The sequence below is a fragment of the Notamacropus eugenii genome, chromosome 1 (genome assembly GCF_028372415.1).
Source record: "Notamacropus eugenii isolate mMacEug1 chromosome 1, mMacEug1.pri_v2, whole genome shotgun sequence".
NCBI classification, from domain to species: Eukaryota; Metazoa; Chordata; class Mammalia; order Diprotodontia; family Macropodidae; genus Notamacropus; species Notamacropus eugenii.
In genome coordinates, this window is record NC_092872.1 from 227,582,625 (window position 1) to 227,596,464 (window position 13,840).

The following is a 13,840-nucleotide window of genomic DNA, read 5'->3' on the forward strand; positions in this document are numbered from 1 at the left end:
ACCTGGAATAATTATAGAATAAATTATTGAACAAATGGTGGGTGAGAATTTATAAAAGAAAGATCATGGGATCACTAGGAACCAACATGAATTTACTAAGAACGGATTACACCAAGCTAATCTCACTTCTTTTTTTTTTGACAGGATAACTAAGCTTTTGCATTTCCTTTATGTATCAATAACATATTTGAGTTTTATCAAACATTAGACAAACTAAGAAATATTTAATTTTATCATGCCACGTGAACATATCATCACATTTACTCTTCTTCTGTAAATAAATTCCTTACTGAGTCACAATAGTGCTTCACGTTTGGAAAGAAGATAAGGAAAAGATAAATGACTTCTAGAGTGTCAGGGAAAAAATTGGAGAGTCTGGTTCATGTAATAAAGATATGGGAATTATAGTGGTATGCAAGCTTGATATGAGTATACAGTATGACATCACTGCAAAAAAAAAATACCATTTTCATCTTAGGCAGCCAGGATGAGATGATAGTATTGGTAGTGTTAATAGCCCTTCCTTAATCATAATTTTTATCAGTGACTTGGATGAAGATTTTGAATTAGGCCTATCAAATTGTAAGTTACATGGAGCTGAGATAGTTTTCTATTGTACTGTATGATAAAATAAAGATTTGAAAAGATCTCAGTAGACTGAAAGAAAGAATCCAGGGTTAATCAATTGATCATGAAGCATTTATTAAAAACCTATTATGTACACACATTAGGGATACAAAGAAAAGTCTGCTCTCAAGGAGCTTACAGATAGTAAGCAGTCTTAGAGTCAAGTAAAAAAAAGGAATGGTTGGAGTAGTGAGGGATATTTTAGACTGGAGAAGATAATGCCTGAGGCAGGAGAAATGTCATCCCTGTCTCTAGTGTTTTTTTAAAAAGTTATATGTAGAAGTTTAATGTAGTTAACAATGGTAAATAGAAAATAGATTAGGTTTGCCCTGTGTAGTTACAGAGAACTAACATCAGTGGCTGGAAGCTTGTTTTGTGGTTTGGGGGCATTTAGATTCGTTAAAAGGGAGAGATTTTTAAGAAGAGCTGGCCAGCAATGGAAAGAGGCTGCCTCAGAATGCAGTGAGGTTTCTGCCATTTCTAGCAAAGTTGGATGAGCACCTTTTGTAGTGGGGATTTGTGCTTTGGGTGGACTCTAGTTTGATCCATCTTTCCAATCTGATCATTCTACAATTGCTTCTAATCCATGATATTTCCAATGTCATTCCATAACATGCAATATTGAAATATCTTCTCTTTAAAATGACACCCCACTCTCTGAGTCATCACCTACAATGTTTAGAGTCCAAATTGAAATGGTCTTTCCCACTTTGGTCATAGCCTATCTTGGCAGCTCTCATCGGGTTTTCTCTACAGATTTCTTATGTGGGTCCTCAAAGCATAGTCCAAAAGTCTTTGAGGAGATTCCCTCACCCAAGTCCTATTTCATTATCTACAGGGCTTGTGCTCCAGCTTGGTCAGATCTTTCCTTTGAAGTAAGTCTCTCTCTTGAGTGTATAATATCAGGCAAATTTGTGATTAATGCTATTTAAGGTATCTAGATAAGTGCCAAGTTCTTTACTTATCTCATAGAGCCCCTGCCCAGGAAATTCTTTAAGAGGATGCCAGCAACACCAGTGAATCTGGGTCCCCCCTTAAAAACTTATGGTACAGCCTAAAGTTCACAAACAATTAGCTTTTTTTCTGCACAATGTTTATCATTCCATAGGCCACTGGTGTAGAATTCAACACAATTCTCTTTCCTACCGCCGTTGGGTTTTCCAGATGCCCAGTTGGTATAGTTGACAGTTTGCCCATCCTGATGCTGGAATACACCCTCTGTTTTTTCATCACTTATGCCCAAGTAGATGCTCTTATTAAACTGTTTGGCCAATTCTTGCAGGACTTTATTTTCCCTGGCATTCTGGGGGGTTGCCAGTGGGGCATCACTTCGTGAACATATTTTCTTTCCTTCTTCAAATGTCCCTTCAGGTGATGCTACCATAAACCATTTCTCATTCACAGTTCTGATACCAGACAATGTCATAACTAAAGAGGAGAAAGGAAGACACCCTAGTCACACCTTGTTAGAAGACAGATTCCCTGCCAACGTTCATAATTTGGTATGTATTCAGAACATTCTGAACAAAGGGACTTATGGGACACACTTGGCAGAAGGAGACTCAGAACATGATTCCACATCATCTCTGCCATGCCTCCCCATTCCAACAACAGGAGTTATAGTAAGGATCTCATGTGGTTTTTCCTACTGCCAACAGAATGCATCCTAGCATAGGTTTATAGTGACCAAATAGATCCTTTAAGTTGGGGATACCATTTCAAGTCAGAGAAGTTCTTTCCTCTCATCCAAAGCTTGGAAAGCAAGACATTCCCTGAAATGCCTGCACAGACTCCCTTGGTGCTTCCAGATGTCTGGAAGAAAGTCAGGTATCTGTCATCCATTGGAGTTTGGTACAGTATGTAGAGTGGAAAAGAATGAACAAGACCGAGAAAAGAGCACTAGACTGGCGAAGCAGGCCAATTATGCGTGACTTTAGGCAGGTCAATTAATTTCTAGGGGCTTCAATTTTCTCACTGATAAGGAGAGAGCAGCAGAGCTGGGCCAGGGCTCTGCACCTTTTTTGTGTGTCATATCCCCTTCTCTGAGTAATATGGTTAAAGGCACAAAATAAAACACAGAGGATTACAAAAGAAACTAATTATAGTGAACACAGTTGTCACAATATTTTTTCTTACAAATTATCATTAAAAAAGTTTCCTGGATTTCAGGTTAAGGAACTCCTGGGATGATTCCCAAATCTCCTTCAAAATCAGAATTCTGAAATTTAGCTAATTCTTCAGAATTCTAACTTGTAGAAGAACTTGTCAAGGTCTGTGGCTTGAGGAAGGGACCAAAAAGCATTGGAATTAGGCTTCTAACTATTCCTCCTCCTCATTTTTTTTTTAAATTTCTGTTTGACTTTAGACTTCTTACACTACCTCTCTGTAGTTTTGTCTCTGAATCTCTAAAACTTTTGGTGAACATGTTTCCTAGAGATCATAGAATCTTAGATTCTGGTCTAGAAAGAACTGAGGCAGTCAATGTATTCAACTACTTCATTTTTGTGCCAAATAATCTGAGGCCCAGAGGGGGAAAAAGTGAATTGTCCAAGATCACAAGGCTAGAAAATGTTTAAGGTGGAATTTGAACCCACATCTCCCTAACTTCAAGTTCAGCACTTATACACTAGGACATGGTAACTAGCGAAATCACATGGGTAACTAGCAAAGCTTTCCCTTTAAATGAAGGCTATAACAGTGGCTCTGTCTCTTTAGTACAATATTCCATAGATTAGAATGTGACTGTCACGTTCACATTTGGGAAAACCTGAACCTAGGGAGCCTCTAGAAGAGTAATATGTGAGGAAGGGTGGATAACACTAATCTCATGAGCAAACACCTTACCTAATAGTCTTAGAGTTATGTTCTTTACCTTTTCTATATTTGTTGATGAAAGTTTGCAACATCCTGATTTCTTCTTGCAAAGCAGTCATTTGAGCCTTGAGTGAAATCAATTCTGAAAGACAAAAATGGTTTGTCATTTCCATTGGGTCTTATGTAATGCTTCTGAGAGACCAAGGAGGTTTAATTTCTTTTCCCCTATAAAAGATAACATACACACACATATGTTGACCTGAAAATTTATTTCTCTTTTTTCTTCCCTCCTGTCTCCCACTGGCCTAGGGATGGCTGCCATTAGAAACAAAAACATACATACACACATATAAAATATCATTCCATACATACTTCTCTTTATCCATCCTTTCTCTGGACACTCTCGTATGTCCTTTGTAGCTAATTTGGGTTTTTATAATAGTCAAAATGATATATTCATTAGAGGTTGTTCTTAAAACAATATTGCTGTTACTGTATACAGTGTTCTTTTGGTTCTGCTAATTTCTCTCTTCATGATTTTCATGTTTTTCTAAGATCATTGACCTCATCATTTCTTATAGCACAGTAGTGTTCTATCACAATGATATACCACACCTTGTTCAGCCATTCCGAATTGATGGGCATTCTCATAATTTCCAGTTCTTTGCCACCACAAATTATTTCAGCCCATGCTAATTTTCCATTTCTCTACATTCCTAAAGAAAATACTGCATGTACCAAACAAGCTATCAGTTCTTTTGTTTAATTGTGTCACATAAGTCCTAGATTCACAGTTAGACTGTGAGACCTGAAGAATGGAACTAAATCTTGGCCTACCAGAGTAGATCCTGCATAAAGAAACATTGAACTAAATTGAGTGGAATTGAAAAAGTATCTCCTTCCACCCTCCACATCTCATTTTTCCATATGATCATATTTTTTTTTTTGCTTACCTTCTATTTTTCCCCATTACATCCCTGTTCTTTTCCAAGTCAAACACATACCTCACCTTGAACTTCTCCTTTATCTCCTTTTGGTCCTCTGGGTCCCAGAGCACCCTGTTCTCCTTTGATCCCCATGGGGCCAGCTTTTCCAACGGGGCCTTGCATTCCTCTCTGGCCTTATCATCAGACAAATTGGAGAGAAAAGACAGCAATCAATACTTGGACCCTCTTCTTTCCATGACTATGATCCAGCCGAACTCCTGTTATGGAGGTGAACCTGAGGCTTATTGGTAACCAAAGAAACTGCCCTAGTGTGACTGGGTGTTTAGAACTTAGGAATGTCAATAGAGAGCTGAACCAAATGAGTTTGCCCACTGGGGCTTTGGTTTGCTGTTGTTTCTCCCCAGAGCCCTGGGATCTGCCTCATTCTCCATCTTTCCTTTCAGAGGCAAATCAAGTTTCTCATGCACTAGTGGGGGATGTAACAGGAGTGGGAGATCCTGGTACCAAGTTCATTGAGTCAGGAGTCATGTCTCAGCAATCTTTGTTACTTTACACTTTTGGGTATGATGTCTTGCCCTGAGTAAATGTTTTGCAAATGATTGTTGAGAAGATGAAGTGAATAATAATAAATGACATTTCTACAGAGCATTAAAAGTTGCAAAAAGTTTACATACATCATCTCATCTGTTTAAGGTAAGTAGCAATGGTATCATTATCCCCATTTTATAAATGAGGAAAATGAAGTTCGGAGAGGTTGCTTTTTGTGCATGGTCATACAGCTCATATTCCAGAGGCAGGATTGGGATCCAGCTCTTCCTGATTCTAAGACTTTTTCTATAATATCAGTCCTCCAGTGAAATCATTCAGGGAGATCTGATTTACATACCTTGGTCCCCTTTTTCTCCTTTTGGACCGTGGATCCCATCTCGACCTGGTAACCCATTGCTCCCAGGCAGTCCACAGGGCACCACATTGCATGCCTGTATTTTTGGTTCACAGTGATGTGTGCCTTGGTCAGAGGCCATGGTCAGTGATATTGCCAGTGGAAGAAACTGGAAAGTACCAAGGAGGTGCATCTTCTCAGATCTAGAGCTAAATGAATAAAGATTGAGTGCTACTAACCTGAAAAGAACCCATATTGTTCTCCTAATTTTCAGAGACCCTTTGACTCATTCCAGTTGTAATTCACTTAAAACCTTTTGTGTGTTTCCCAGGCTTGGCTTGAGTTACAGAGATGACTCTTATTCCCATTGCCAGAATCCCTGTTCCTTGATTTCTTGTATCTCTATTTCCAGTGGGATATTGTCTAGGAAATTCTCTTTAAAAAATTCCCTTCTCCCCCATCTTCCAGGTAACAAATAATAAAAAATAACAAGTAGCATTTATGTGGTAACTAAATATTTTACAAATATCATCTCATTTGATTGTCTCAACAAAGTTGAAAATAAGTACTATTATCATTCTCCTTTTACTGAGACAAACAGAGGTTAAATGATTTATCCAAGATTACACAGTTAAGAAGCGTCTGAGGTCATTTTTGAACACAAGATCTTCTTGGCTCCAGGCCCAGCACACTATCCACTGTGCCACCTAACTGCCTAGAGTTCTAATACCACCTCCTCAGAGAAGTTTTCTGTGGTTTCCTAAGCTGTTAATGTTCTCTCTTCAAATATTCCTTATACTATTTGTCTAGTCCTTCTTTTGAACACTTTGTGTACTTACACATACATTATACATACACCTTGTATGATATATACCAGTGTACAAGTTGAAAGTGCAAGCAACAGAGATACAAGTATCATTGTACAAGATATTTGAAAGATTATGAAAAGTAGGAAATATTAATGAATGTGTAGAAAAAAATGAGAAACACAGAACTATAACTCTGTTTGGGGGGGGAGGAGGACATATAGGCAAAAGGCACTGAAAACAGAAAGTCAATTTGGAATTTTTTGGTTGGAATAATAATGCATGAGAGATGTGATATCTAGCCAATGAGATAGAGAGCTGTAGACCAAAAGTTGTGGCAACCAGGGTAGGTAGAGGTGTTATACTAAGTACCTTAGGAAATATTGAACCACACTGAAAGAAAAATGCCTGAGACATTGTGCAGGGGTGGTGAAGCCAAACAGCTAGATCCTGAAGCAAGGAACCTCCCCAAGGGACCTCCATTCTATTCACAATGCTAGAACTTCATTACATGTTAGATGGGGAGGTGTTGTTTTGAGAAGGTGAGAAGGCTACGACTGAAATTCCGGGGAAAGGAAAGAATTCACCAAACAGAAGCTGTAACTCTCGCTTTATTAATGGGGCTTGGATGGAAGCCCCTTCTCAATTATTGCATTGAGTAAATCTGTTTTATGTTTAATACCTCTAGCACATGGCTGCTTGCAGTGGGCTGGTGACACTTTGAAAGAAACAAACTTGATTTTGATATTTCTAGTGGGGTCTTCTGAATGGTCGAATAGTTCATCATTAGTGGGAAGGACTCAAGATTGAATTTGATCTGCATGGCCAGAGGAAAAGGCTGGTTCCTCAATTGATATATGATTTATAGAATGATGTGAACGTGATCAGAGGTCTCCAATGGAGTCTCCAATGGAACTCTAATGAAGTTCCAAGGTTTTGTACTTGTGCTCTGGATAAAAGTATTGGTAGAATGCTTCCAGGATGCAAAGAAAACACAAAACTGAAAGGGAAAGATAATGTACTGGATGACAGAATCACTATTTAAGCAGATTTGAGCAACGTGGAACATTTGGCTTCATCTATTAAAATGAAGTTTCCTAGAAATAACTACCTCATACTAATGGACGATGTGCTGATCTGCCCTCAGAAGTTCCTCACCAGGAGCTGCCTGTATTGTTGTTGTTTGTTTTTCATTCTCAAAGAGGAGCATGATGTCAGGGAGGTGATGTCATGACTTGCAGGTGAATTGGATTTAAGTGAGGGAGTGCTGTGCAAAGTCACCAGCCTCATTTTCCACCCAGAGACATCTGAGTCCAGTGGTCAGATATAGATCAGGATGACTGGAGATGGCCCTATATACAGAAGACTTTGGCCTTTTTAAGTTAAGGTCTTTAAGAGGTCTCAGTTTGACTGATGCAAGGTCCATTCAGTGATTAAGGCTAAGTAAGAAATGAGGCAGAGAATGGCTTCTTTAATCCAGTAAAAAAAAAAATCAACCTGGGAGAGGAAGACCCTTAGGGTTTCTGGCTAAAACAGAAACAATTGCTATTTATATTCACTCAGAGTCAACCAAGACCCAAATGATGAGCAAGCAGGGCTTGACCTGAGACTTATTTTTGGTTAACCAATGAAAGCCAAAGTGATTTGGGTTTAAGGCAGTTTTGTCCTTAAGACAAAAATTATAGCCCATAAACCCCAAGACATCTTGTGAGGCTTCTTCGATCAAAATTTATATTCCCTTGGGCAGAGGATGCACAGGTAAGGGTGTGATAGCCTATGTGGGCAGAGGGAAGGAAAGGGAAGGTAAAGGAAGGAATGGGAACAAGGAAGGAAGGAAGAAAGAAAGGAAAAAAAAAAACCAAAGGTAGGAAGAAAAGAAAGAAGGGGGAAGGAAGAGTTATGTTGCCCAAGTGCCCAGTTCCAGTTAGGTCCCAGTAGGGAGCATCTACTGCTATCCACAGAGGATGTTGTTATGTCCTTCACTATACCAGTGGGAGCATCTATCCATTTCCTATTCCAAAATCTTTTACTTGGTTAAAAAAAATCACCTTTATAAGAAAGAATTGGAGCAACTTTGGCTGGATGATAATTTGTCTGGGAAAGAGCTGGGACAGTTAGTGGACTTCAAGCTCAGCATGAGTCAAAAGTATGTTATGGCTGCTCAAAGGACTAATGCACATCTAGGCTGAATTAAGAGAGGCCTAGTGTTGATTGAGAATGAGGGAATGGACAGTTCTAACGTTCTCTGCCATGGTCAGACCTGAACTGGAGTATCATGTTCAATTCTGAATGCTGTGTTCTAGAAAGGCCACTGAGAACCAGGAGAGGGTAGGATTCAAGGATATGAGAAGCAAGGACCAGGTGGATGACCTAGAGATGTTCATCCTGGAGAAGAGAAAACTTAATAGAGAGCATGATAGAGTTTGTCTAGTGTCTAAAAGACAACTGTATACAAGGGAAACTAGGTATATTCTACTTGGTCCCAGAGGGTAGAACTAGGAGTGAAGGAAATTATAAAGATGAAGAATTGGTCTCTGTTTGGGAATAAACTTCTTAAAAACTGAAGCTATCTCAAGGTCTAAGGGTCTGCTGTATGTATGCATGTGGAGGGGTGGCAGCTAGGTTTTCATTACTTGAGGTCTTCAGACAAAGGGCTGTAGCAAGATGAGGAGAGATGACCTCCTCTTTGGGATGTTAGCTGTTCACATAGTAGGGCTTTACTCTTGAGAGCTAGATTGGAACTTAGAGGTGACATAGTACAGTCTCCTCAGTGTCTGTTTCAGTCGTATCTGACTTTCCCTGACCCCTTTGGAGTTTTCTCAGAAAGAAACTAAAGTGATTTGCCATTTCCTTTTCCAACTCATTTTACAGAACTGAGATAAACAAGTTTAAGTGACTTGTCCAGGGTCATTTAGCTAGTGTCTAAGGCTGTATTCAAACTCACGAAGATGAGTCTTCCTAATTCCAAACTCAGTGATCTATCCATTCCTCCTTTTCACTGTACACAAGAGTTTGGTAAGCAGAGTTCTTGAGTCACTTAAGGTCACACAGGCCATGAGTTACAGAATCAGGAGTCAAATCCAGGTTTTCTGACTTAAAATCTAGTGCTCGTTATTGAGGCTCAATTGAAAAAAAAAAGGAATGAGAAAAGGGGAAAAAAATCTATTTTCTGTACACTGAATAACACCCTCAGGATTCTTTTTTATTGAATAGAGGGGTGTGTGTGGGAGGCCTCTCCAACTTGTTTTCTTTCAGGCTGGTTATTGGTTTGAAATTACATTCTTGGCCATCAAGCACTTCAATGAAATGGGGTCATTCTTGCTCAAGACTGTGTTTACAAATGATTATTCATGAAATAATTTTAGGTTTTGAGAAAAGCAGACTTAAGGCACACACTGAGAACTTCTCAGATAATTGTGTACACAATCACTTTCATGATAAACCAGATTAAGCCTGATTAAGAGTCTTTAATTCTCAGCTTCTCCATCTGTAAAATAGAATGAATGGTGCTTGGATAAACTACCTCATAAACTTGTTTTGAGGTCAATACTTCATAAACTGTAAAGTACCCCAAAAGACAACTCCTTATTATGGTTAGTCCTGATATAGCTTGGGAGCTAAGCAAGCCTATTTTCTCACGAATGGTCTCTTCTCTTAATTGGAGTAACAGTGGTCAATAATGTTCTATTCTTTTTTTTTTTTTTGCTTTCTCTCTTTCCCATCATTCTTCTTGACCATTGTCAATCACTTAAACCACTTACCAAAGAGGAAGGTTTCTATGTTCTTTATTATCCTCCATTTTCTAGATACCCTAGTTCCTGTTTTCTCTAGCTTTCCCAAGACCCATGCCTTAATCCTCCAGCTTCTAAAATGATTAAGCACTGTGGCAGACCCTTGCAGATATCTGTCTTTCTGTCTCCATGTACTGGCCCAGCCTTTGAAGTGACAATCTCCTCTGGGTCCCCTGGTCACATCTGTTCTCATTTAAAGCAACTTCTTTTCTGCTCAGATCTCAAAGAATTGAGTGGGGACACTAGACATAACAAACATCTTCCTTTCATCTTGTTACTAACGTAGCCATCACTGTGTTGTGTGCTATGATATTTATTAAAACAGTTCTAAACTGAATGAGTTGAAAACAATATGCTTGGGAAGCATTAATGAGAGACAGGAGGTTTTAGTAGGGATACCTGTACCTTATGGCTTCTGGGGTCCTTTTAGCAAAGTGGTATTGCTCCTTAGCTGCTGAAGCTGAGCTTGTCTTCTTTTATTCTGGTAAGAGTTGACTTCCTGCCCTTCGGCTCCCTGTCATAGGAACTCAAAGTATTCTCCACCTAGAGAAAGCCCAAATGTCCAAGTGGCAGCTATAATATTGCTGGGCTGGCCCCCTCTCACTGAATGAACAGCAGAAGTCCCAGAGCACAAAGGTCCTAGACCATTCTCGGAAAAGAAGTTGGGTAATTAGTTCAGGGTCACCTGTGGATGCTGAGGTGTAGCTTTGGATGCCATCCCTGTAGATGAACTTTGGGATGTGGAATGAGGTATCTGGGTTCTGTTTGCTTCCTATGGTGCCAGATGGGACAAGCCTAGCTTCTTCTGTGCTATTATCTACAAAAGCTGTTTCTGCAGCAGCAGCATCTGGAAGTAGTTTCTCTGCTTTCAGATGATGTCTTCAGCGACCAAATGAAGATAATTTTTGAATAGGAGTTTATTAGAGTTTACTGAGTGAGTATGTGATATAATCAGGTCTGAACTTTAGGAAAATCACTCTGGAATGGAGACAGACTTGAAGTAGGGAGACCAATTAGAAGGCAAGAGTCCATGGGAGAAGTGAGAAAGGCCCTGCATTAGGATGGTTGCTGTGTGAGAGAAGGTGATGTATGTAAGATATGTTGTGAAGACAGAAGGAAACAGATGGCACAATAGACTAGACTTGTAGAATTAGTGCAAATGAGATGAAGCTTTCAATAACCACAGGGAATTTCCTCAAATTCTCTAACGTACTAAAATGGCACTGGGTACATGATTGAGGTGCTATCTCCTCTACATGTTGGCTTCTTCCCTGTCTTTTTAATCCCTCCAGAGATCTCTCCGTGAAGAGACTCTAGAATCTTATGTTCTCTCTCTCTAGAATCCAAAAGCCTAAAGACTTAGGAGCTCTCCTCTTCCTAGCTCTTACCAGCTTTGTCTCTCACACAAACATGGAGCATCAGTTGTTCTTTACCAGTGAGAGTAGTTTTATTCGAATGGACTTGAGCCCTAGGTTACACATAGAGGAAAAAACTGAGGTCAAGAAATGTTAAGTGGCTTGCCCAAGGTCATGCTTTGAACCTAAATCCCTTGACTTACAATTCAGCCTTCTTTCCACTTCTCCATGCATTTTCATAATAATTACTATAATACTATCTCTTATTTATAGTATGCTTTACAATTTACAAAGAGCTTTCCTCCAAGTAGACCTGGGTGTGAGTTCTTTAGTGATTGCTGAAGATCACATGACTAGTGAATAGAGGAATCCTGGCTCCCAATAAAATGAATTTTCCATAAAATTGCCTTTCCTCTTCCTTTAGCTTTTCAGGGCTTTGGAGATAGGGGATTTGGCAATCTGTGGTCCCACCATTCTGAGGCAGTCTTCCTTGCATAGCACAAATATTCGCTTGGTCTTTCTCCTGTCATAGACCTCACAGTCATCATCTAGGGAAATAACTCCTCTGGAAAAACATGCAACCATTCCCATCAACTGCTACCAAGTTGCCACCCATAGGATAAGCTGGACAGCATAGCTGACATGACACCCTGAGAGAAAGACAGAAGACATCATATGCCAAACAGGTCAAACTATGACCAATACCACTTTTAACACAATCTCCTCTCTGACTCTGATGGGAATAGCTGAAAACCTTGAACCCAGGAAATTTGGGAATAGTAATGCCTCTAGCCCAGTGCCCACAACCATTATCCTGGCACTCAACTCCTATAGAGATGCAGCCTGGACCTGTTTGTGCAGGTACTATAACCACAGCTGCAGAAAAGAAGGTTCTTGCCACAAAAGTCCTTGGCACCATGAAGTGGTTCAACTGATATGATTTTTTTCAGTGGCAAAGATGGTTTTATCATTTGTCACTGCCCTCTAAAGAGTATGGCACCTTTCCACCTTGACTATAGAAACCTACCATATGTATTGTCTTCTCCATTAGAATATGAACTCCTTGAGAACAGGGGCTGTCTCGTTTTAATTTTTGTGTTTTCAGAGGTTAGCACAGTGCTTTGCAAATAGTAAGTATTTGATAAATGTTTTTATATACATTCATCAAACAGAAGTCAACCTATAACTTTTGAGGTTGATAGTCTGCTGAAATAGCTCTATTTCATATCCCACCTTACCAATTTTCTTCAACCTAAAGTTCATTTAGCAGTCTTTCTCTTTTTTTTCCTGTATTGCTCTTAGCTTTTCTTTTAGTCAGTTCATGGACTCAGAATGTTAGATCTCTAAAAGAGTTTAAAGATCACTTGGGAAGGAGGGACTTCCAGAGCCCAGATAGTGGAGTAAGAAGTAAATGGCTCTCGCTATCCCTTACTGACTTCTAAAAACCCAGAAAATATTACCCCAGGAAAAATCCTGGAATACTTGAGCCAGCAAAAAGATAGGGTGCAGCTGTCTTTTAACCCAGGAAGCCTGAGGAATTAATGGGAAATTCCCTCTCTCTCTGGTGGAAGGGGAGCAGTACAGGATTGGAGGTGCCCCAGCAAGCCAGTGGCAATCCCCACCTCAGCAAATCAGTAGGAGTTCCTGAGCTCCAGGGTGGTAGAGCAGGCAAGCACCAACAACAGGACTGCAGAGTGCTTTGGCATAGGCAGGGGAAGCAGTAGGCTCCAGCAGCCAAACCTCTTCATACTTCAGCACAACTCCAGGTAGCAGAGTTCTAGGTGGGCAGGCATCCTCCAGCAACCAAACCTTCTGGTGCTTCAGAGCAACTGAGTGAGCAGGCATCCTCCAAAGGCCAGACTCCCTACCCTCAACCCTGAGAGCTTCAGTGTTTCTGACCCCAGCTCAGCACCAGCTAAGCTACCAGATCCCTATACCCTCCAGCTGCCAACACCTGAGGCCCCAGCACACAAAGTCAGTGACCAGGTCCCTGGCCCCCAGCACAAGAAACTTGGAGCAGGGCTCCTTATGCTCCAGTAGGAGAGCTCAACTTTAAAAGTCAGGGAATAGGGGAACACCATGAGCAAAAAGTAGAGAGACAATGACCATAGATACTTTCTATGGTGACAGAGAAGATCAACACAAATTCAGAAAAGGACAACATTATCAATGTAACCACATCTGCAAACTTAAAGGGTAATATGAACTTGTCTCAAACCCAAAAATCCTTCTTGGAAGAGTTCAAGAAAGATTTTAAAAGTCAAATAAGAGAGGTAGAAAAAAAATAGGGGGAGAATGAGAGGTATGCAAGAGTCAATAGCTTGAAAAAGGAAGAACCAAAATTGACTGTAGAAGACAAGCCCTTAAAAAATACAATTGGCCAAATGGAAAAAAAGTAGACTGAAGAAAATAACTCCTTAAAAAGTAGAATTGGAAAAATGGAAAAGGAAGCTCAAAAATGCACTAAAGAGAAGAACTTAAAAAATAAAATGGACCAAATGGAAAATGAGGTACAAAATCTTATTGAAGAAAACAATTGTTAAAAATTAGAACTGGGCAAATGGAAGCTAATGACTCTATGAGACATCAAGAATCAGTCAAACAAAATCAAAAGAAT

At 39.8% G+C, this 13,840-nt stretch overlaps 1 protein-coding gene across 1 annotated transcript; it reads right to left on the bottom strand.

Annotated features, from left to right (window-relative positions):
- Positions 1-677: 677 nt before the first annotated feature.
- LOC140517098 (pulmonary surfactant-associated protein D-like) lies at positions 678-10,498 on the bottom strand. The gene is made up of 5 exons (XM_072628003.1): positions 10,274-10,498; positions 5,275-5,480; positions 4,451-4,561; positions 3,500-3,583; positions 678-2,055 (listed from the first exon to the last, which is right to left on the bottom strand). The coding sequence occupies exons 2-5, from the start codon at positions 5,462-5,464 to the stop codon at positions 1,682-1,684; spliced, it is 759 nt and encodes a 252-aa protein (XP_072484104.1). The 5' UTR covers positions 5,465-5,480; positions 10,274-10,498; the 3' UTR covers positions 678-1,681.
- Between the last annotated feature and the right edge of the window lie 3,342 nt (positions 10,499-13,840).

Excerpts from the sequence above, each read along its gene's own strand:
- LOC140517098 (XM_072628003.1), bottom strand. The coding sequence starts at position 5,464 with ATGCACCTCCTTGGTACTTTCCAGTTTCTTCCACTGGCAATATCACTG. Across the intron at positions 3,584-4,450 it reads AGATAAAGGAGAAGTTCAAG|AATTGATTTCACTCAAGGCT; the intron begins GTGAGGTATGTG and ends TTTGTCTTTCAG. Across the intron at positions 2,056-3,499 it reads CATCAACAAATATAGAAAAG|TTATGACATTGTCTGGTATC; the intron begins GTAAAGAACATA and ends TCTCCTCTTTAG.